Below are 23,187 nucleotides of genomic sequence, written 5' to 3' on the forward strand. Positions count from 1 at the left end.
TTTCTGTCCTCACGCCAATATTTTATCTAAGCTGACACTGACCCTCCTATTCTATGAGCCTCAATTTTGGTATCCAGCCGTTTATGCGGCACTTTGTCAAAAGCTTCTGAAAATCCATTTAGATAATATTCATTTCTTTCCCTTCATCTGCCTTCTCTGTTACTTTATCAAAATGATTAATTAGATTAGTCAAGCATGATCTGCCTTTTACAAATCTGTGCTGGCTCTCCCTAATTAACACAAACCTCTCCAAGTGTCTGTTAATTCTTTTCCCCTGATTGTTGTTTCTAAAACCTTACCCACCACAGATGCTAAACTGGCCAGCCTGTAATTATTTGGAATGCCCTTACACCCTTTCTTGAATAAGGGTGTCACATTTGCCACTCTCCAATCCTCTGGCACCTCCCCCGTATCTAGGGAAGATTGCAAGATTATGGCAAGCCCTTCAGTTATCTCCACTTCCTTTAGAAACCTGGAATGCAAGCCATTCAGACAAGGTGACTTATCCACTCAAAGCATATCCAGCCTTTCCAGTACCTCCTGCCTATCAATTTTCACCTCATCCATTACACCTACCATCTCCACTTCTACTGATATTTTGCCATCATCCTCTTCCTTTGTAAACACCAATACAAAATACTCATTAAATATTCTACCCTTGACTTGCATCACTAAGCATACATCACCTTCTTTGTCCCTAATAGGCCCCATCCCACCTCTTACTACCTGCTTACTATTTACGTGCCAGTAGAAGATTTTTGAGTTCCGTTTTATGTTAACTGCCATTCTATTCCCATATTCTGTCTTTGCCAGTTTTATTTTCCTCTTTACTTCCCCTCTCAACTTATTGTATTTGGCCTGGTTCTCGCTTGAAGAATTCACCTGACGTACATCATACACCATCTTTTTTTTGTTTCATCATATTCTCTATCTCCCTCGTCATCCAAGGAGCCCTGGCTTTGGTTGTCTTACTTTTCACCCTTGTTGGAATGTATCTAGTCTGTACCTGAAACATCTCCTCCTTAACAACAACCCGCTGCTCCAGTCAATCATTGGTTCCATTTTGTCCTGGCTAGATCCCCTCTCATCCCACTGAAGTTAGCACTCTTCCAATTTAGAAGTTCTACTTTAGATTGTTCCTTGCTCTTCTCCATTTCTAATCTAAACCTTATGATACAATGATCACTCTTGCCCAAGTGTTACCCCACAGACACTTGATCCACTTGGCCCACCTTATTCCCTAGCACCAGATCCAACAATGCCTCCTTCCTAGTTGGACCAAGAACATACTGGTCAAGGAAGTTCTCCTGAACACATTTCAGAAGTTCCTCCCCCTCCTTTCCCTTTACTCTAACATTATCTGAATCGATATTTGGGTAATTAAATTCCCCCAATATCACCACTCTCTAGTTTTTGCACATTTCTGTGATTTCCTTGCAGATTTGCTCCTCTATCTCTCTCTGTCTCACTATTTGGAGGCCTATAGAATACCCCCGGTGGTGTGATCATACCCTTTTTGATTCGCAACTCTAACCAAATGGATTCTGTCTTTGTCCCCTCAAGGACAACCTCTCTTTCCAACACCACACTATCTTCCCTAATCAGTACTGCCACCCCACTTCCCTTTTTCCCTTCCGTATTGTAATATTATTTGTTCATTTGATTTGTGAATGGTTGTAAGATTCACAGGACTACAAGTAATATCCAAAGAATGCATGCATTTTATTATAACAACTATAACAGATATATACACAGCTACTGCAGGAGAAACACCTAGACATATCTTACTCTGTCGGGCTACACCCACAACTCTCTAATCATGTGTGACACAACATCACTTCCTCCAGTGACCTTCACTTACAGCCTCTTAAGGTGATCCTTTCTTAAGGTCCCCTTCTTTTCCAAAGATGAAAATGTAAGTATAGTATGTTATGGTTTGGGCTAACAATACACAATTAAAACAACATGTTATTTAAAGTAATCAAGTTTAACAATCTCTAAAATGTTTGCTTATTCAACCCAATCTTGTTATCGTAAACTTCTTCCCAGAGCTGAACTCGTCTTGATGATTCCTCTGAGACTCTGATGACTCAGAACTCTGGTGAGCATGTTCTTCCTCTGTGCTCTAGCCTCTGAAAGTTCGTCTTCAGACTTTGTCTTTGAATGTGTCCATGATGTCACATTGTCACATTGTTATGATCCTGTAGTTTTATTTTGGGAAGAATGCGGAGTGCCTTTAAGGTTGGTAAAAGAGCTGTACTGCTTTAAGGAAACAAGTTGTAAAGACTGAGTCAAAGAATGCATTTTCGTGGCCTTGGATACAGCCATTCGGAGACTGTGATTCAAAAGGGTGCATTCTCATTATCTTGGATACAGCCACTCGGATTGAGCATCGAGAGATACATTTGTTACAATTTAATTTTGAACTGGCTTATAGTGCAAACAGACTGTTCTAACAGAGGATACAGACAGACAGCTATTTTTAGCACCTGAAAGAAGAGCTCTCAGCCCATTTAAACTGAAGGAAGAGAATTTAGTCTGTTTATTTACTATTCTCTCTCAAAATTCAAAAATGTCAAGCCAAAACAGAGATCTCTGATAATTTAACCTGAAGAAAGGGAAGTTAGACTATGACTATCTTTTATCCCTCAAAAATTCTAAAGCCAGATTGATTCTATTGAAAGTGATTGCGAGTTGTTGATCTACTGTGGTCATTGCTGGAGAAGGAAACCATCACTTACTGCTTGAATTAAACTACGGACAGTTCTACTGTTGAAGAATCTTTTTTCTCTCCATTGGACGGCTGTGAGGACTTCAAGCAACCTTGGACTTTTTCACCTTCAGCAGAAGTGTAAATTTGCAAGGATACTAATTTTTTCTATTTTAATATTGTTTATATCTTCATAGTGTTTAACAATTTAGTTTTTCTAATTAAACAGTTAATTTGTTGATTTTTAAAGACACCTGGTTTGGTTAGCCTCATTCGGAGGGGGTTAATAGATGGTACAATTTGGCTGGGTCTTTCTTTAATTTGCAAAGTTTAAGATGATATGTTAGGCGATCTGTGGAGGGGCGGGATTGAATTAACAGTGTGTTTCTCCCACCACAATCAGAATCGTATATTTTTTTATTGGGCGCTTTAACTGGAGCGGTCGGTCATAACAACATGTAGTGTTGTCATACATCTCTGTTAGTTGACTTCGGTTCCATCTGAGAATTGCACCAGTGGGTGTCTGGACCTCATACGATCTGGGTTGGTAGCAGATCCTAGCAATCTCTGCAGGATACCAATTTCTCGACCCATGATTGAGGACTCTGACCTTCTGTCCTACTCACAATCTAGCGAATTCTGGTCCTACTTGCCTGTTATGCAATGCCTTTATCTTTTCTTGTTTGGAAAGCTTATCAAAATGCTGACTGGCAACATCACCATTCACCGGCAACCCCTCTGACCTATGGGTACTTCTTGCAGTGAACTGAAGCCTAAGAAGAGAGTACCGGTCATATCGCCTCCTCATGTCAAGACTCCCAACCTTTGTGTTGTCTTTTACATGGACTGATCTGATACACTCGACCTGGATATTTTGGACCATCGTCGGTGCATTACTCACTTCACCTATTGTGTCGATTCGTAAATCTTGACATGCTGGAAGTCCTGTGATAGCTGGTCTACTTATGTTTATAATATAAAACACTTGTGGTAGCCATTTGGACTTCTATAACTACACTGCAAGGTTATCGTTCCAAGGCACTTGATTGGAGATTGTAGGCAGTCGGCTAGCCATGATGGATCAGACCATAGATTCGCATTTCTTTAAGTTCATGTCCTTCAGTGTACGCATGGATAGAATATTTGCATTTGCTCCAGTGTTGATTTTTAGTCTGAGCTTCTGTTTGCCACTCTTCTACGGACATATAATCCCGATCATAGCAAATGCCTCAGATTGCATAATAGCATTGATATGTTGATCAAATTAATTTTGTAAAATGCTTGCTCGCTGTTCACACAAGTGTATTCTCACCCATGTTCTTTTATAATCTGGCTCTCTGCTGACTTGATGTACCTGTTTGGGCTTTCCTTGTGTGTGGCATACCTTTTGTTGTGTTTGCCAAACTATCTTGCAGATGTTCTCTCTGCATGTGATCTGCTACCATTCCTGTGTGCAGTATCTGAGCTCAGCCTTCTGCACTGCCTTGCCCAATGTCCTCACATTACACAAGCTTTGCACTAGTCATGGTACGCTGTATAACTGCAAATTGGATGAGACATGCCACATTTGCCACAAGGCTTCGCAGACTTCTGGTTGCCATTCCAATTGTCGTAGTCACCCCTAACACTTGTAATTGTTGGCGCCAGCTATGACAGCTTCAAATTTCCTTCCACCATTGAGTAGCACAACTATGATGTGTTCTTTATTCTTTTCTAACAGGTATTTTTGAAAGGCCTTTATTAGGGTAGATGTGATTACTAGCTCTATAATCCGTTCCAACAATTCACAAAGTCACATTCCTGAGGTTTGTCTCAGAACCTTGCAACAAACTGGTCAATGGACTCATCTTGTCTTTACTGGTAGGTCATATGCTCAAGCCTAGGTACTCAGAAATTGATCTTTGCCTTCAGTTGATCTTCCAAGAATGCCCATAGCTTACTAGGGTCCTTCTGATCCCAGTTGGCAATCCTAATGTGTTGATCCATTGCGGGCCCTTGTTGCCCAGTGCAATCTTCATTTTCACAGCCTGTTTCTCTGTTTCGCTTAGTTCTTGGTCCAGGAAACATAGTTCCATCCATTGTCAAAACCGTTTAAATTCAGATGCTATGTCTGATGCCTTCTAATGCATAATTGGATACCTGAAAGCTATTTTCTGGATGATCCTGCTTTTTTACAGATACAGGACATTTCATAGGTTTTCTTTTTGACAGGCACAATTCTTTTACCGGCTCTCTGCTTTATAGGTTTTCTGCCTCACCAGGTGCAGCTTTCTGTTTCCTTTCTTAGACAAGTTTTTTTTTTGCAGGTCCACCCCTTTTAAAAGTGAGACAATGGTTGCTTTTTGTTTGCACAGGCTGGTTCGTTGCTTTTAAACCAAGAGAGCTGTATTTTTTTTATTTCTATCAGGTTTCTCTCTCTGCAGAGAGCTACAGCTTGCAGTACCATCAGCTGCCACAGTCAGTCTTTTACTTTGTGCTGGACTTCCAGTGCTGCTGCTGAGATCTTCCTGCTCCCTTTGGCTTAGGTTCTGCCCATAAAGCAAAAAAAACTGGTAAAACTAAAGCATACTTCTTTTCAAATTTTTCGACCCATTGCCAGATTAGTTGAAAGCTCTTATCTCCCGACAAATTGCCACTGTAATCACAGAATTTCAATACCTCCTATAGTCCTGTCTGCAGTCCTAGCTCACTGCACTGTGGTGGAGTCTTCTGTCAACTGCACTCCTGCTAAACAATCAGCTGTTTCTTGTTATCTCTTGATGTGTTCTTCAGAAAAAATCTAACTTGGCCACAATGTAATATTTGATGGTCTTCGGAAAAAATATACCCCAAATGTTGCCATCATGTAATATTCCTTGTTCCTTTGGTATGTGAACTGTTGTAAGATTCATAGGACTACAAGTAATATCCAAAGAAGATGCATTTTTTTATTATAACTTAATTAGAACAGTTATATACAAAGCTACTACAGCAGCCATACCTACATCCATCTTACTCTGTCGGGTTACATCCACAACTCCCTGGTCAAGTGTGATGTGACATCACTTCCTCCGGTGACCTTCACTTACAGCCTCTTAAGGTGGTCCCACCACAACTATCTTTTCTGAACACTTTGTATCCTTGAATAATAAGCTCAAGTCCTCACCATTTTTAAGCCAAGATTATGGCCAGTGCGAAATGGCAACGCTGACTAGAAATTTCATTGACCCTCTGAACATGTTGAGAGGGGTCGGGGAGTCCTGAAAATACTTATTGCTTTCAGACACTCACAGGACTCTGGATGCCAGAAATGGCAAAACAGAAAATCTCAATAGCAGCGAAGCAGAAAAGAAATCTGGCATTTTAATTCTGGCCTGTAGATATGTAGTTCCAAAGCTTTAATGGTATTTTCAAGCTGAGAATCATATAAGTGCCATAAATCACAATGTTACTAGGTGACCAAGGCCACAAAATCCAACTCTATAGCTCCACTGGTGCTGATGCGAAGGAAGCACGAAATTCCAAAAATGTCAGCCGGATGTTTCCGGCCACTTCCAGCGTAACCTGTGTGGTGTGCCTTGTCCGAGTATGCAGAGTGGATGGATTGTGACATTAAACAGCATCTACCACTGATTTGGTGCACAAACTGCCATTTTGGACCTTCTAGGTATGTTAATGCAGTCACTTCATTGCTTTCAGCTGAATCTGCGTTCAGCTGCACAAGGGACTCCCCCACTAGCACTATTTAAAGAGATCAGCACGGGACTTCCAGGTGATGTGCTTTTGATTTTTTTTTTGCTGCTGCAGAGTGAGTGGAAGTACTGTGTTTTGTGCTATTTGAGGAGTTTGGAAAATTTTGGAATTCACAAGGAAGTGGTGCTGCAATTTGACAATGTGGTCAGAGGAATTGGAAGGCCAGTCAGGAGAAAGCCTGCTTTCAGTAATGGTGGCTGGAGTTGCAGCCCCTCTTGGGCTGCAGCATGACTTGGAGATGCAGCACAGGCAGCAGAGAGGGGAAGTTGTGCATAGGGGAAAGAGGATAATGGCTCTCAATAGAAAGCCCTGGACCAAGAGTCTTCAGTGAGCATTTCTGCTACCAGTACCTCAGCCAGGAGCAGTGCCTGAGGTGGCTACGTTTAACTACGGAGGTAGTGACTGAACTGAGCCACCTTCTTCAACCGGAACTACAGCTGCATAGCATGGTGTGGAGATAACTGTAGCCTTCAATTTTGGCACCTCAGGATGCTTCCAGGTGGGAACTGGGGATATATCCAACATTTCAGTTTGTCATACATCACTGCATCTGGGAGGTGACAGAGACCCTGTACAGAAGGAGAGTGAACTTCAGAGTGTTCTCACTTATCAGAGAGAAGCAGGTGGAGTAGGTATGTGTCTTTGCCAGGCTAACAGATTCTCAATGATGCAGAGTATCATCGACAGCATGGAAGTGGCTCTGCGGACTCCACATATTAAGATGGAGATGTTCAGCAACCAGAAGGGCTACCGCTCCATGAACAGGCAGTTAGTGTAGATGATGCTCTTGGTGAATGCCTGCTATCCTGGCAGCAATCAGGATGTATTCATCCTGTGCCAGTCAGCCATATTCACCATCTTTGGGACACCACTATGAACCTGCTGGGTGACAAGGGATTCCCACTCTACATCTGGCATATGAAACCCCTCTGCCACTTGACCATGCATGGATAGCGTGCCTACAATGAGAGCCATGCTACCACCAGGAATGTTGTCAATCAAACCAGTGGTGGCTTGTAACAAAATATCTGCTGCCTGGCCTGCTGGGGGGAGCCCTACAGTACACACCAGAATTTATACGGTGATTTGCAGTGTCTTCCTCAACCTTCCTGTCATGAGAGCATAGCCCTTGTCACCAGGCCTTTGGAGGAGGAATAGTAGGAGGAAGGGAAAGGGGACGAGGAAGAGGAAGAGGAGGAAAGGAGGAGGAGGAAGAAGGGAGAAGGCATTTGGGACCCCTACACTCCAAATGGGCTGACAGTGTACAAGAGCTTAGACTTTGATTCCACTGAAACCTCATCCCCACATTACAGTTGCTCCACAATTCCCACCTTTCAATCCATCTGCTGCACATCATCACACCATCCTCTTGACTAACATCCTGAAATAAAAGCCAGCACCAGAAAAACATTCCACAACAATTTTATCCAGCAACGCTTCTAATAATATGTACAAAATGGAACTGTTCACCCTTGGGGATTCCTTTCGTGCCTCTGCCTGGTCTAGAGCCACCCCAGTGGCTGCAGCATGGCTGGTGGAAGGCTGAAGACTTTCAGTAGGGAAAACTGCAGATGACCTTGCAGGACACCCTTGAGCAGCTCTGGGCCTTGAGGGCTTGGCTTCGGACTGCACCACCTCAGCATTGGAGGCAACTGCTGTGTGATTGCCTTTAAGAGTAATGTACCTTTAAGAGCTTAGTATGTTAATGAGCAAGGTGCAAGGATGCAGTCATGTGACTACTTGCCAGATTCACTCTGATACAGTAACACCAAGAGACTAGACCTGTAAATAGTTAACACTGCACTGTATATACTTATTAGCTGTTAATAAACCTGTTTGAGATCTTCACTCAACTTGGACTCCACGCATCTCATTTATGTTGCATCAGACAACATAAAAAGCTTCTTATTACATGGTGGCAGCGGTGGTGAGAAGATTGAAGAGAATCTCCAAGATTGAAGACCACAGGATAACAGCTTGAAAACTACCTACAGATGGACAAGAGAAAGTTAAAAGAAACACTGGCCCAAACAATGTAAAGAAGAAAAAAAACTCACCTCCAGCTGTAGAAGGCAGAGCTGGATGACAGGCTGCAAATCAATTACTATGATTGGATGAGTCAGTGTGCCATCGGTACAGGAACCCCAGGTTAAAAAAAGCTTTGAGGTGCTTGCAAAGTTGATTTTATTTTAAGAGGCTCAGCAAAAGAAACAAAAAAAAACAGGGAAAACCGAATCACGTTCTCAGGCTGATCAAAGCCTCCCCCAGGCTGATCAGGCTCGTGCCATTACAGGAGGCGTCTAACAGCAAAAGTGCTGGAATCCTCCATTCATGCAGCTCGCAGCTGAAGCTATAAAAAGAAACCATTAAATCACTCCAGTGTGAAGAGCTTTCATTCACTCAGCCAGAGTTTAAAATAAACTCATAAAACCACTCAGGTGTGAAGCCTCTTGAACGGCTGTATAAACAAACCCTGGTAAAAAAAATACTTGAAATACCTACTGCACAGCTGTATAATCAGAGAGATGAGACTGCTGGAAGCTAGATAAATAGACAGCTGCTCCTGTCATTCAAATCAACTGATCTAAAGATGAGAATTTCTTTAAAGGGAAAGCAGTACAGAGTCACAGAAGCAAGTTCTTAAAGCAAGTTTTAAAGCAAAAGAACAGAAGGAAAATGGATACTAAATTACCTAGCATGAACTGGAAAGCCTTGGATATCTGATCTGAGTTCAAACAGTTCCAACAAAGAATGCAATTTTGCTTTACAGACCAACTAATTGCAGAACCAGAATAACAGGCTGTAAAAATAATGATAGTGATTGGAAATGAGGGATTGCACAGAATCAATACATTTGGATTATCTGAACAGGACCAGAAAGGTCCCACGAAGATATGGAAAGTGTTAGAAGATCAACTCCGATTGCAAGTGAATTTCAGAATTCACCACCTGGAATTGATGTCCTACAGGCAACAACCACAGGAGTCAATATATCAGTTCATCAGTAGATGCCAAAGTAAGGGAAATGAATGTAATTTCTTAGAAGTTGAGCTGTCAGACCGAATATTGGAGCTGGTGATTGTATCAACACCCATTGAAGCGTTTCAGAAAGACTTCTTGGGGGAAAAGAAAGGTCACAGCATTGATGCCCTGCTAGAAGATGGCAAGAAATACAAAGCCATTGTAGCTGGACAACAGGACCTACCAGCACTAGTTGCAGCCAACGGTATTGACACCATAACCAGGTCGAGAAGAGCAAGTAAGCTGTGTGGTAAGTGTGGTTTGTCCCATTCAGGGCAAAGTTGTCCTGCATTTCGTGACCTGTACAAGGCATGTGGTAAAAAAGGACACTGGGCTCACCTGTGCAAGAATTCTGGCTCTGAAGACGCAGTCAGAAGTCACAGTAGGACTCAGGCAAACAGAAAACAGGGCAACAGCAGCAAAGAAAGCACCAGAGACCTGTGTAAATGCAAGTCGATACGAGGTCCACAGCAAAGCAGACCTGAGGCAAGACTCAGAGAGAATAGTTCTCAGATAGAAGACAAACAGGCATCCCACATTGTGAACTTGACACATCATGTTGGTAAAGTCCAACAACTGGAAGCTTTCGCCACTATTAACATCATGTGCCCAAAGAAAGCTGGCAAACATACACTCAAGGTCAAGATTGACACCAGTGCTAGTGCAAATATCCTAGCAGTCCGAATCCTCAAAGATATGTACCGGAGTCGTTGGAGATCAATGATACAACCAACAACTGCCAAATTTTCTGCATACAACGGGTCACCCATCCCTTGCAGTGGCACATAAAGAATGCAATGCAGATACAGCAAGTCAGCAGGGAAACCACAAACGTTCTACCAAGTAGACACAAGCGGACAAGCAGTGGCAGGATTACCAACGTGTGAGGACCTCAACATCATAATCATCCATGAGGTCACCAAGGTATCCATTACAGCAGAAGAGACCAAGGGTACCCACATTGAGTCGGTCCACGACCTACAACAAATGTACCCAGACAGGTTCAACGCTATAGGAAATTTCACAGGTGATGCCACACTGCACCTCAGAGAAGATACAATTCCATCAATCAATCCTCGCAGAAAATGCAGCATGCACATGCAAGAAAAGCTTAAGTGCGAGTTCCATGGCATGGAACATAATGGCATCATCTGTCGTTTGCATCATCACACAGACTGATGCAGCTCAATCACCTGTGTACTGAAGAAGGATGGAGCAATCAGGGTATATCTAGATCTGAGGCATTGAAGCCTCCCAAGATCCCGATATTAGAGGAATTGAATCCCAAGATCACAGGACCCAAATTCTTCTCCAGGTTGGATATCAAACATGGATATTAATCAGTACATCTGGCTAAGGAACCTCAAGAAGTCACCACATTCAGGACACCATTTGGAAGATACTGCTTTCAGAGACTACCCTTCCGCTTATCTGTCAGTCAAGATGTGGTTCAGCAACATATGGACAAAATTATAGAAAATGTGCCTGGCTGCATATGCATTGCCCATGACATTGCAGTAATGGGCAAAACCAAAGAAGAACATGATGGAAATCTCCATTCATTGGTGGCAGTAGCTCATCGCGAAGGGCTCATTTTTACAAGCAAGAAGTGCCGGGTGAATGTAAGTCAGATCAATTTCTTTGGCTCCATCTATTCCGGTTGCGGAATCCATCTTGACCCAGGTAAAATCGAAGATGTAAGGCATATGCCTACCCCACAAGACAAGAAAGACCTCCAGGGATGTCTTGGATTTTTCAACTTTTTGGCACCATACATTTAAAATCTTTCTCTTGAAGCATCATTGTTGAGAAAGCTCTTAAAGAAAGATGTACCATTTCTATGGAGGGAGGACCATCAGTATATTTTGAGTCATTCAAACAAGCATTGTCAGCAGAAACCTGTTCCCTGCAGTACTATGACCCAAGGAAAAAGACCATCCTGGAAGTCGGGACCTCACAGAAGGGCTAAGAGCATGCATCCTACAGGATGGAAAACCAATTGCACTTTGGTCCAAATGTTTATCCTTAGCGCAGTCCAATTACTCAAACGTAGAGTGTGTAACACTTGCTCTGATGTTTGGGATCACAAGTGGAAACTGACTACAAACCACTGGAGATCATCTGCGCAAACCATTGACAAACGCACCACCTCGACTACAGCGGCTCTTACTGAAGGTACAGGGGTACGACTTTGATGTCTGCTACAAACAGGGTACTAAAATGGTCACCTCAGATACACTGAGCAGATTGCAAACCCGAGCAAGAATGCAGAAATTCCACTGGATCTACAAGTAGACAGCATGGACATCGAAGTGGAAGATGTGCTCAAAATCAACTTATTGCATTTTGGTCAGCACAAATATGACCAACTACAATCAGAAACGGCAAATGACCCACAACTGAAGTCACTGTGGACAGTCATCATGAATGGCTGGCCTGACACGGTAAAAGAGGTGCCAGAAACCCTCAGATGCTCCTCGCCTTACGAGACGAACTCAGTATCTCGATAGGTGTCATCTTGAAGGGAAAACAAGTGATTGTGCCTAAAGCTCTCCAACAGGGCATCTTGTCACAACTTCACTAAGGCCACATGGGCATAGAGAGAACAAGACAACTGGCACAAAACACTATTTAATGGCCAGGGATCAATAATGACATTGAAAGGTTAGTGAGGATGTGTGAGGCATGCCAGAACCACCAGCCAAAACAATGGAAAGAACCTTTACACCCTCATGAGATTCTGTCAGTCTCTAGGTCCAAAATCGCCACTGACCTATTTTCTGCTAATAGAGAAGACTTTATCGTAGTCACTGACTATTTCATCAAATTTCCAATTGTCAGACAGTAAAAGACATTTCAAGCGCAGTTGCCGCAGACACATTAAGTGCTGTAATCAGTCCATTTGGTGCACCTGAAGAAATAATTTCTGACAATGGACCACTGTATATGGGCAAACCTTTCAGGGCTATGTGCGCCAAATCGGGCATAAACAATGTGACCTCCTCACCACATTACCCCAGGTCTAATGGTCTCACCGAGCGAATAGTCTGCACTGTTAAAGCACTTATCCTAAAGTGTAGGGCAATGAAACAAGATCTTCGCATTGCCACGCTCCACCTCAGAGCTACACCTATGGATATGGGCCTCCCATCATCAGCAGAAATCATGTTTGGCAGACAAGTGCGGATGACTCTGCCAAGCCATCATCTATCCAAATTCTTTGAGGTGCAGGAGACACTGCTCGAAAAACAGGGGAGAATGAAGATGGTGCATGACTGACACGCAGGGGCGGAACTACCTCAACTACATGTAGGACAAAAGGTCAGGGTCATACACCCCACAATGAAAACATGGTTGTTTGCAGAGGTGTCCGGAGTGTGCAGTGAGCCTAGGTCCTACGAGATTAGAACATCTAGCAGAGCGGGGTTGAGAAGGAACTGAAGCCAACTGAGAGAGGTGTGCAGTACTCCATTTGCGCATGGTGGACTAGAGGGAGCACACTTCGACGGTGGGGTTGAGACAGATCAACAGGACAGCAGCCAACGCATTGACAACATGCCTGCAAACTCAGAACAGCCAAGGATGAAACCCATATTCGCAGAAGGTTATACCATGACCAGATCTGGAAGAGTTGTCAAACCACTGGAACGATATCTGGACTCCTAAGCCTCTATATTTGTAAAATTTCATAATCTCTATCTAAGTGTAAATAATTTTGATATTATCTAATTTTATGTCTTTTGACTTCCAGCATACGAGACTTATCTTTGGAAAGAAGGGGGATGTTATGTGATTGCCTTTAAGAATAACGTACCTTTAAGATCTTAGTGTGCTAATAACCTGGGTACCAGGATGCAGTCATGTGACTACTTGCCAGATTCACTCTGCTACTGTAACACCAAGAAGCAAGTCCTGTAAATAGTTAGCTCTGCACTGTATATACTTGTTCGCTGTTAATAAACCTGTTTTAGATCTTCAATCAACCTTGACTTCACGCATCTCATTTATGTTGCATCAGACAACATAAAAATCTTCTTGTTACAACAACAGTCTGGATTGATTGGCTGAAAGGCATCGGCGGGTTGCACTGGTGGAGTTTTTTGTAATTCATTTTTGAAATGTTGGAGTTGCTGGCAAGGCCAGCATTTATAGCCCAACCTTAATTGGCCTTGAGACAGTGGTGGTGAGCTGTCTTCTTGAACCGCTGCAGTTTATGTGGTGTGGGTACACCAACAGTGCTGTTCAGGAGGGAGTTCCAGGATTTTGACCAGCAACAGTGAATTGTTGTGATCAGGTGAGGAAGGGGTCTCAGGTTCTCCTTTCGCCACTTCTGTGGATTGACCGCAACAGAGTTTATTCTTTTTAGCACAGTGGTCCCAGCGAGGGCTTCAAGACTTTAACTTCAACCAAGGACACCTCAGTGAGCCCTTGCTCACCGTTCCTCAAATATCATTAAAAATGAACCAATCAGACAGGTTTTCTTGAGTTTAAACAAGAAAGATGTAAGTTTATTAATCTTATCATTCTAAACCGGTTAAAATTACTAAAATGCGTGACACATCCATGCTCACATTCATACGGGAAGTACATACACACACACACACACACACAAATAGATACAGAAGGGAAAAAGAGTTGGGAAGTTGAAATAAAGTCCATAATTAATGGAATTCAAATACTGAGTTTCAGTGTCCTTGTTTGAAGTTAAAGTCTTGAAGCCCTCGCTGTGACCACATGCACAATTCAGGTTTGCTTTTCTGGTTCTGGAAGGCCGAAGAGAGGCTTTATCTGTCCTCTTGGTTGTTGCCTATGAGAGTCTGTAGATTTGAGGTTTAGCTGCAGCCGAGGCCTTCCTGAGACTTTGCTGGAGTGGGAGAGAGAAGAGATGTTCCTTTCTTCCTTGGAGTACAATTACTGTCTTTCTTCTTTCTGAGGCACAATTCACAAATACATAGTTATACAGGCAGGTCTGTCATATGACCACCTCTTTATTTGAAAACAGAAATTTCTGGAAGGTTTTTTGAAATTCAAAGTTCTTCTCTCAAGCTGTGCAAACATATTTGGTGGGGTGGTGGTGGTGGTTGGCACTATCAAAGTCAATGGATGTCAAGGCTTTTGACGACCATTATTGAAAAAAAAACATTCTAGGTAATTGAATCAGAGTGCACCCCTTGTTCTAGCTAGACTGGGTAATTACTTCTGTCTCTCAGCCAGTTTTTAGCTTCTCATATGCAAATTGTACGTGACCATCTTTCGCTTTTCTGTTCTGCTTTTTTAAAAGTTATTTATAATGTCCAGTAAAAAGTCTCCGGCAGAATTCCATATGACGAAATTAATATTTTCCATTTGGCATCTCGCGTTTCCATCACAGAATGAATGGCTTAGAGGGGAACAGATTATCTAGTCATTATCACATTGCTGTTTGTGGGAGTTTGCTGTGCGCAAATTGGCTGCTGCTTTTCCTACATTACAACAGTGACTATATTTCAAAAATATGACCTTGTCAAGAAAGTGCTTTGAGATGTCCGGTGGTCATGAAAAGCGCTATGTATATGCAAATCTTTCTTTTCTTTCTTGCAGGAGGTGGTGTTCCCATGCATCTGCTGTCCTGTTCTTCTAGGTGGTAAAAGTCACAGGCTTGGAAGGTGCTGTCGATGGAGCCTTGGCAAGCTGCTGCGATGTATCTTGTAGATGATATACACTGCTGCCATTGTTATTATTTTTATTTATTTAGAGATACAGCACTGAAACAGGCCCTTCGGCCCACCAAGTCTGTGCCAACCAACAACCACTCATTTATACTAACCCTACAGTAATCCCATATTCCTACCACCTACCTACACTCGGAGCAATTTACAATGGCCAACTTACCTATCACCTGCAAGTCTTTGGCTGTGGGAGGAAACCGGAGCACCCGGAGAAAACCTACGCAGACACAGGGAGAACTTGGAAACTCCACACAGGCAGTACCCAGAATCGAACCCGGGTCCCTGGAGCTGTGAGGCTGCAGTGCTAACCACTGCGCCACTGTGCCGTCCCCAGCGTGTACCGGTCATGGAGGGAGTGAATAATTAAGGTGATGGATGCGGTGCCAATCAAGCTGGCTGTATTGTCCTGGATAGTGTTGAACTTCTTGAGTGTTGTTGGAGGTGCACTCATCCAGGTATTTGCTGACTATTCTATTGCACTCCTGACTTGTGCCTTGTAAATGGTGGCCAGGCTTTGGGGAGCCAGGAGATGAGTTACTCGCTGCAGATTTTCCAGTCTCTGCCCTACTTTTGTAGCCAGAGTATTTACATGCCTGGTCCAGTTAAGTTTCTGGTAAAATGGTAACTGCAAGATGTCGATGGTGGGGGATTCAGCAATGGTAAGGCTGTTGAATATGAAAGATAGGTCGTTAGATTCTCTCTTGTTGGAGATGATCATTGTCTGGCACTTGTGTGTCTCGAATGTTACTTGTCACTTATCAGTTCAAGCCTGAATACTGTCCAGGTCTTGCTGAACACTGTGCCCTCGTAAAATTGAAGTCAGTGGGAGTCAGGAGGAAAATTCTCCACCGACTGGAGTCATGCCTAGCACAAAGCAAGATGGCTGTGGCTGTTGGAGGTCAATCATTTCAGCCCCAGAACATCGCTGAAGGAGTTCTTCAAGGCTGTGTCCTAGGCCAAATCATCTTCAGCTACTTCATTACTTTTCCTCAATTATAAGGTCAGAAGTAGGGATGTTCGCTGCTGATTGCACAGTGTTCAGAACCATTCATAACTTCTCAGAAAATGAAGTAGTCCATGCCTACATGCAGCAAGACCTGAACCACATTCAGATTCGGACTGATAAATGGCAAGTAACATTCCTACCACACAAGTGCCAGGCAAAAATAATCTCCAAGAGAGAGAATCTAACCACCTCCTCTTGACATTCAACGGCATTACCATTGCTAAATCTCCCACCAACAGCATCCTGGGGGTCACCATTGATCAGAAACTTAAATGGATCAGCCATATAAAAAGCTTGGCTACAACAGCAGATTAGAGGTTGGGTATTCTGTGGCGAGTACTCACCTGCTAACTCAGCAAAACCTGTCCACTATCTGTTGTTGTACACCTTTAAGAAGATATGGTTATGTTTTCGATGTACAACAGTGCAAGAGAAATGATGTAATGTACCTTGTGACCTCTACTCAGTGTGTGAGTCTGTAGAGAGTAGTCGTCCAGACCAGACCTATGTAAGATTACTCCTAGTTGTACACGTGCAGCAGTCATCGATAAAGAATCCATTATGTGTTAACTGATCCCTTATGCATGGTTGGTACGTGTGTATAGTCATCACTAATACAAGGAGAAGAAAACACAACACCATCTGCAAGGCAGAAGTCAGGAGTGTGATGGAATACTCTCCACTTACCTGAGGAGTGCAGGTCTAACAACAGTGAAGAAGCTCAATGCCATCCAGGACAAAGCAGCCTGCTTGATTGGCACCCCATCCACCAATTTTACACATTCACTCACTCCACCTCCATTGCTGGGTCAAAATCCTGGAACTCCCCACCTAACAGTACTATTGGAGTGCCTACACCACATGGACTGCAACGGTTCAAGAGGCAGCTTTTCAAGGCAGTTAGGGATGGACAATAAATGCTGGCCTTGCCAGTGACACCCGCATCTCATGAACGAAGAAAATAAATGTGTTTGTGTGTGGGCCTGTCATAGCTGAATAGCTGGAGGTATGTCGAAGTAGTGACAGATAGATGTAAGGTTGGCAGTATTGGTAAGTGTGTCAGGGTGAGATGGAGCATCTGAATGTTAGACATGAGTCCTGATTGTTGATGGCTGAATGATGGGGTTTGCAGGTAGGTGAACCCATATCTTCCTTCGGATATTTTAATTCCAAAGTCCAGCCTGAAGCCGTCCAGATTGGGTAAAATGGTAAATGTTCTCAACTCAGTAGAACTCAGTATTCTTCTAATTATTTATTCTACCATGAATAACATAATAATGTCAGAACCCTGTTCTCTTTAATTTCAAGCAGTACTCACATGTACTGTTCCCTTTGACTCTCCCTAATTTTAAACACCACTCACCCCGACGGTCACTGAGGGGAGTATTTTCCCATTAGTGCGGAGATTAATCCTGTGTAAGATTTAGGTTTGGGAGTCACAGATTACCCAAAATAGGTGGTCGAGAACGCATAAGTAATTTTAAAGTAGTTTATTCAGTTTATCAAGAAGCAACAGTTTAGATACGAGGCATAGGTTAAATAAACAAAAAAAAGTATATGTCCTATGACAGATGAGAATGGTTTACTAATCCCAGAGAACGAGCGAATGAATGTAGCTGATCTCTGCAGCCAGGATGATAGTCTTTGGCAGCTGATCTCTGCAGCTGGGAGTGGCAATCTTCTGCTCTCTCTCTGTCTCTGTCTTCCGCCTCTTCCAGTTAGCTGAGGTGTTAGGGAGCTCTCGATCTTCTGCCAGATGAGGGGCTGCAGCTATCTCTTCTGCTCTGAGCATCCATTGATATAACTTATTTTTGTGGGCAGGTAGTTCACCCTATGTCAATCACCTGTTCAAACCCTTCTAACCAATGACTACAGCACAGGTACCCTGTCACCTCCCCCTGTCCATCACTTTAGCTTGAGGTCAACTTTCAGTTTACTTCACACTGGGGGCCATTTGTCAGCCTTTAACAGGCACTTGCACAAATAAGAGGGTACACAAGGTGTCAGAAGATCCCGTCCCATCAGCTTAGGAATGTCTATGGTGTCTCATGGTTTCTATAATGATCCCCTCGGGAATGTAATACTCCTGTTCCACATCCTGCTTGCACCAGTAATAACCCTGGTGGTAGGAACTGCGTCTCTGTCCCTTTTGACAGAGAGAGGAAAACAGCTTTTCTGTGAATTTGTTTCATACTATGCCGACTGTTTCTATAAGAATTCTATATTATTCTGATATGGCAATAATGATGGGTAATTTTAATCTACATATAAACTGGAAAAATCAGATTGGCAAGAATAGCCTGGATGAGGAGTTCATGGAATGTTTTTGAGATAGTTTCTTAGAGCAGTACATTCTGGAACCAACCAGAGAGCAAGTTATATTAGATTTGGTATGGTGTAATGTGACAGGGTTAATTAATGACCTCAGAGTAAAGGTACCTCTAGGTATCAGAGACCACAATATGATTGAATTTTACATCCAGTTTGAAAGTGAGAAGAGTGGGTCTAAGACTAGTATTTTAAACTTAAATAAGGGCAACTATGTGGGCATGAAAGCTAAGCTAGCTGAAGTGAACTGGGTTACTTGGCTAGGAGATAGATCAATAGAGAAGCAGTGGCAGATATTCCTACTAGAAATAAAAATTCTAAGGGGAAGACCCACCATCCGTGGTTAATTTAAAGCAGTTAAGGAAAGCATCAACCTTAAGGAAAAAGCATATAATTTCACAAAGCTGAGTGGCAAGCCAGATGATTGGTCAGAATATAAAGAATGACAGAGAAGAACTAAAAGGTTAATCAGGAGAAAGAAATTAGAATATGAGAGGAAGCTAGCTAGAAATGTAAAAATGGATAGCAAGAGTTTCTACAGGTATTTAAAAAGGAAAAGAGTAAGTAAAGTGAGTGTTGGTCATCTAGAGAGTGAGAATGGGGAGTTACTAGTAGATAATAAGGAAATGGCGGATGAAATGAAAAAATATTTTGCTTCTGTCTTCACTCTAGAGGATACAAAAAACAAGAGAGGAACTTGGTGAAATTACCATCACCAGGGAAACAGTACTGAGCAAACTGATGGCACTGCGGGCTGACAAGTCCCCGGGTCCTGAAACGCTTCATCCTAGGGTCTTAAGTGGTGGCTAATGAGGTAGCAGATGCGTTGGTGTTAATTTTTCAAAATTTGATAGATTCTGGAAAGGTTCCATCAGACTGGAAAGTAGCTAATATAACCCCTCTATTCAAGAACGGGGGGGGGGGGGGGGGGGAGGTGGCAGAAAACAGGTAACTATAGGCCAGTTAGCTTGACGTCTGTCATGGGGAAGGTGTTAGAATCAATCATTAAGGAGACTATAGCTGAGCACTTAGAAAAACTCAAGGTAATCGGGAAAAGTCAGCATGGTTTTGTGAAACGGATATCATGTTTAACCAATTTATTGGAGTTCTTTGAAGGAGTCACACGCGCTGTGGATAAAGGGGAGCCCGTTGACATACCGTGTTTGGATTTCCAGAAGGTATTTGACAAGGTGCCACATAAAAAGTTATTGCGCAAAATAGGTGCTCATGTTGTAGGGGGTAACATATTAGTATGAATAGAAGATTGGCTGGTTGGCAGAAAACAGAGAGTATGCATAAATGGGTCCTTTTCTGATTGGCAGGATGTGATGAGTGGAGTCCCGCAGAGATATCTGCTGGGGCCTCAACCTTTTACAATTTATATCAATGATTTAGATGAGGGGAGTGATGGCATGGTAGCTAAATTTGCAGATAACACAAAGATAGGTAGGAAAGTATGTTGTGAAGAGGAAATAAGGAGGATGCAGACCGATAGAGATAGGTTGAGTGAGTAGGCAAAAATCTGGCAGATGAAGTATCATGTGGGAAAATATGAAGTTGTTCACTTCGCCGGAAGAATAAAAAAGCAGAGTATTACTTAAATGGAAAATGATGCAGAATTCCGAGGTGCAGAGGGATCTAGGCATTCTAGTCCATGAGCCATAAAAAGTTAGTATGTAGGTACAGCAAGTAGTAAAGAAGGCAAATGGAATGCTGTCCTTTATTGCAAGAGGAATTGAATATCAAAGTAAGGATGTAATGATAAAAGCAAACCACTGCAGATGCTGGAAACCTGAAATAAAAACAGAAAATGCATTAACACACTCTTTGCCTTTGTCCCAGGACAGCTTTATTATTTAATCTCTCCTGCCCCCTGCCATATCACACACCTTCCCTATTGTTCTCTTCCCCACCCCCCACCCCCTCTCCCACTCCCTCACTTGCTTAAAACCTCATTCTTTTCCAACCTTTGCCAGTTCTGATAAAAGGTCACAGACCTGAAGTGTTAACTCTGCTTCTCTCTCCACAGATGCTGCCTGACCTGCTGAGTATTTCCAGCACTTTCTGTTTTTATTAAGGATGTTATGCTTCAGTTATACAGGGCATCGTTGAGACCACATCTCGAATACTGTGCGCAGTTTTGGTCTCCTTATTTAAGGACGGATGTAAATGTGTTGGAGGAAGTTCAGAGGAGGTTTACTAGATTGATACCTGGAATGAACAGGTTGTCTTATGAGGAAAGGTTGGACAGACTGGGCTTGTTTTCACTGGAGTTTAGAAGAGTGAGGGGAGGCTTGATTGAAGTTTATAAGATCCTGAATGATCTTGACAAGGTGGATGTGTATCGGATGTTTCCTCTTGTGGGTGAGTCCAGAACTAAGAGGCACTGTTTTAAAATTAGGGGTTGCCCTTTTAGGACAGAGGTAAGGAGAATTTTTTTCTCACAGAGGGTTGTGTGACTTTGGAACTCTGCCTCAGAAGGTGGTGGAGGTAGGGTCATTGAATATTTCTAAGGCGGATGTAGATAGATTCTTGTTAGGCAAGGGAATAAAGGTTATCAGGGGTAGATGGGTGTATGGAATTCGAGACAGAAACAGATCAGCCATGATCTTATTGAATGGCGGAGCAGGCTCTAGGGGCCGAATGGCCTACTTCTGCTCCTAATTCGTCTGTTCGTATGATTTGTTAAAGGGTCCTATTTCTTACATCAGCCCGTGATTTTCCTTGCAAGTCATCTAGTCTGTCCTAAATACACACTTTTTCTGGTTCAAAGATCACACCCATGACAATGATTGATGCACACCCATGTTAATCTTGGCTGTGTTTGCAAATCTATAGAGTGCATAATCTGATCATTTCCACATCCTGAATCCTCGAATAGCTCATTAACACACAAAGATGTTTTGATAGGGAAAATTTTGGGCTTATCAGCATCATCAGGTTGGTGAATGAGTTTTATCTCCTGTAACAGTTTTGAGATTAACATTTCCAAGGGATGTGGGGGCCGATCCAGATGCTGTGAGACTATGGTAATCATTCTGTAAGACCTGTTAGCAGTTTAGTTCGAGTAATTAAATGGTCGGGACTGTCACAAATTTGAAAAAACACATTCCATTTTGTTATCTGTTTGCTCCAGCTATTTCTTGGTTAACATATTCATGAAATCAATCCATTGTGTCTATGTATCCATATGAATAACTTGATTTCAGCTCCCCGCTTGTTTTAAGAGTTCAGTTAAAAGTCCCATTGGTTTCTGTGCTATGAAACTTGGTCCATTTCCAACGATTGTCAATTTTCAAACTGCCTTCGCAGTACAGCAGCTTGACCCTTTAATATCAGGTTACTTTAAGTTAAATGCTTTCTTGCTGCAGGACTGGCTACAGGCATCATTCATTGAGCAGTGTGAGAGGTTGGTAATACAATGGGTAGGAGATGTCTGTGAAGATGCATTCACTGAATTTGACAATCTGTGTGAGGTAATTAAACTTTTACCTGTCACTGCAAACAGGGTCTTGGGGTCAGACTCTGTAAATTGACCTCACTGGCCATCTGCTCCCATTCCCTTTGCAGACTGTGCCTTGAGGGCCTTCTGGACCCCTCTGGAAACATGACCTCTCGCCTCCTTTTGACCTCCATAACTAAAGCCTCCAGTGCCACATCCTAGATCCTTGGAGCTTTCTCTCTGCTTTGCTGCTCCATTACCAGTCCTCTTTCTTCCACCAAATCTTTCCAGACACTATTGCGTAAGTTCCTGTATTGCATGAACTTCCCCTTTAAAAGGGACAGGCTGTCTTTAAGAAGTGCAGGCTAGCCTTGTGCTAGCCATTCATGCACTTGGACTCTTTGCTAAACATGCAACCAATCAGTAGCATTTCTTGCACTGGTCTTCACACTACAATCAAGTAGATGAACAAGCAACATGAAGTTTGAACACTGCCTGCCTCAACAGGACTCGGTGCATCACGATCCTTGCACACAATATTGGGCCTAATCAAATATCTCCCCCTGCAACAGTCCACTCATGCCATTATTTTTCAGTCTAAGTGGCTGCAGTGAGAAAACTAGTGTAAATCCAGGAATTGCATTCTTACCATTGTTTTGAAAAGAGTGGAGCTATACTAATTAACTTTTCACAACTTTGTCAGAACAGTGCAAAAGTTCCAGGAAATCATGGCATAGTGTGAATAGGAACATACTTCACGTATGTCATCATTTCCTGAGACTTTTGCTTTAGAAAACAGACTCAATGATGTAGATATGCCTTTTGAATGGCCCAAGTTTCCTGGAAATCCTCACTCATCGATTTGGTGTCAACCTTGGCTCAGTGATATCTGAGTCGCAAAGTTGTGGGACCCAGAGGCTTGATTATATAATCTTGATGGACATTTCATTGCCGTACAATGAGAGTTATGCACTATTGAGCATCTTTCAGATGAGATGTTAAACCGAGTCACCATCTGCCCTCTCAGATGTAGATAAAAGATTCTATTTGAAGAAGATTAGGGAAGTTGTTCTGGCCAACTGTAACTTCTTGATCAACATCATTAAAACAGTTTATTTGATAATTTATCTCAGTGCTGTTTGTTGACCTTGCAGTGTACAAATTGGCTGTTGTCTTTCCCCATGTTACAGCAGGACTATCCCTCAAAAATTAATTAATTGGCTATGAAGTGCTTTAGGAT

The 23,187-nt window shown here is 42.6% G+C and overlaps 1 protein-coding gene across 1 annotated transcript in view; it reads left to right on the forward strand.

Moving 5' to 3' along the window:
• Window positions 1–10,983: 10,983 nt before the first annotated feature.
• LOC137371589 (melatonin receptor type 1B-like) overlaps window positions 10,984–23,187 on the forward strand; it is a 147,962-nt gene continuing 135,758 nt past the window's right edge. The window contains exon 1 of the mRNA XM_068034424.1: window positions 10,984–11,085. Coding sequence (XP_067890525.1) covers window positions 10,984–11,085 — 102 coding nt within the window. The remainder of the gene's footprint in view (window positions 11,086–23,187) is intronic.

Source organism: Heterodontus francisci, chromosome 6, assembly GCF_036365525.1.
Source record: "Heterodontus francisci isolate sHetFra1 chromosome 6, sHetFra1.hap1, whole genome shotgun sequence".
NCBI lineage: Eukaryota > Metazoa > Chordata > Chondrichthyes > Heterodontiformes > Heterodontidae > Heterodontus > Heterodontus francisci.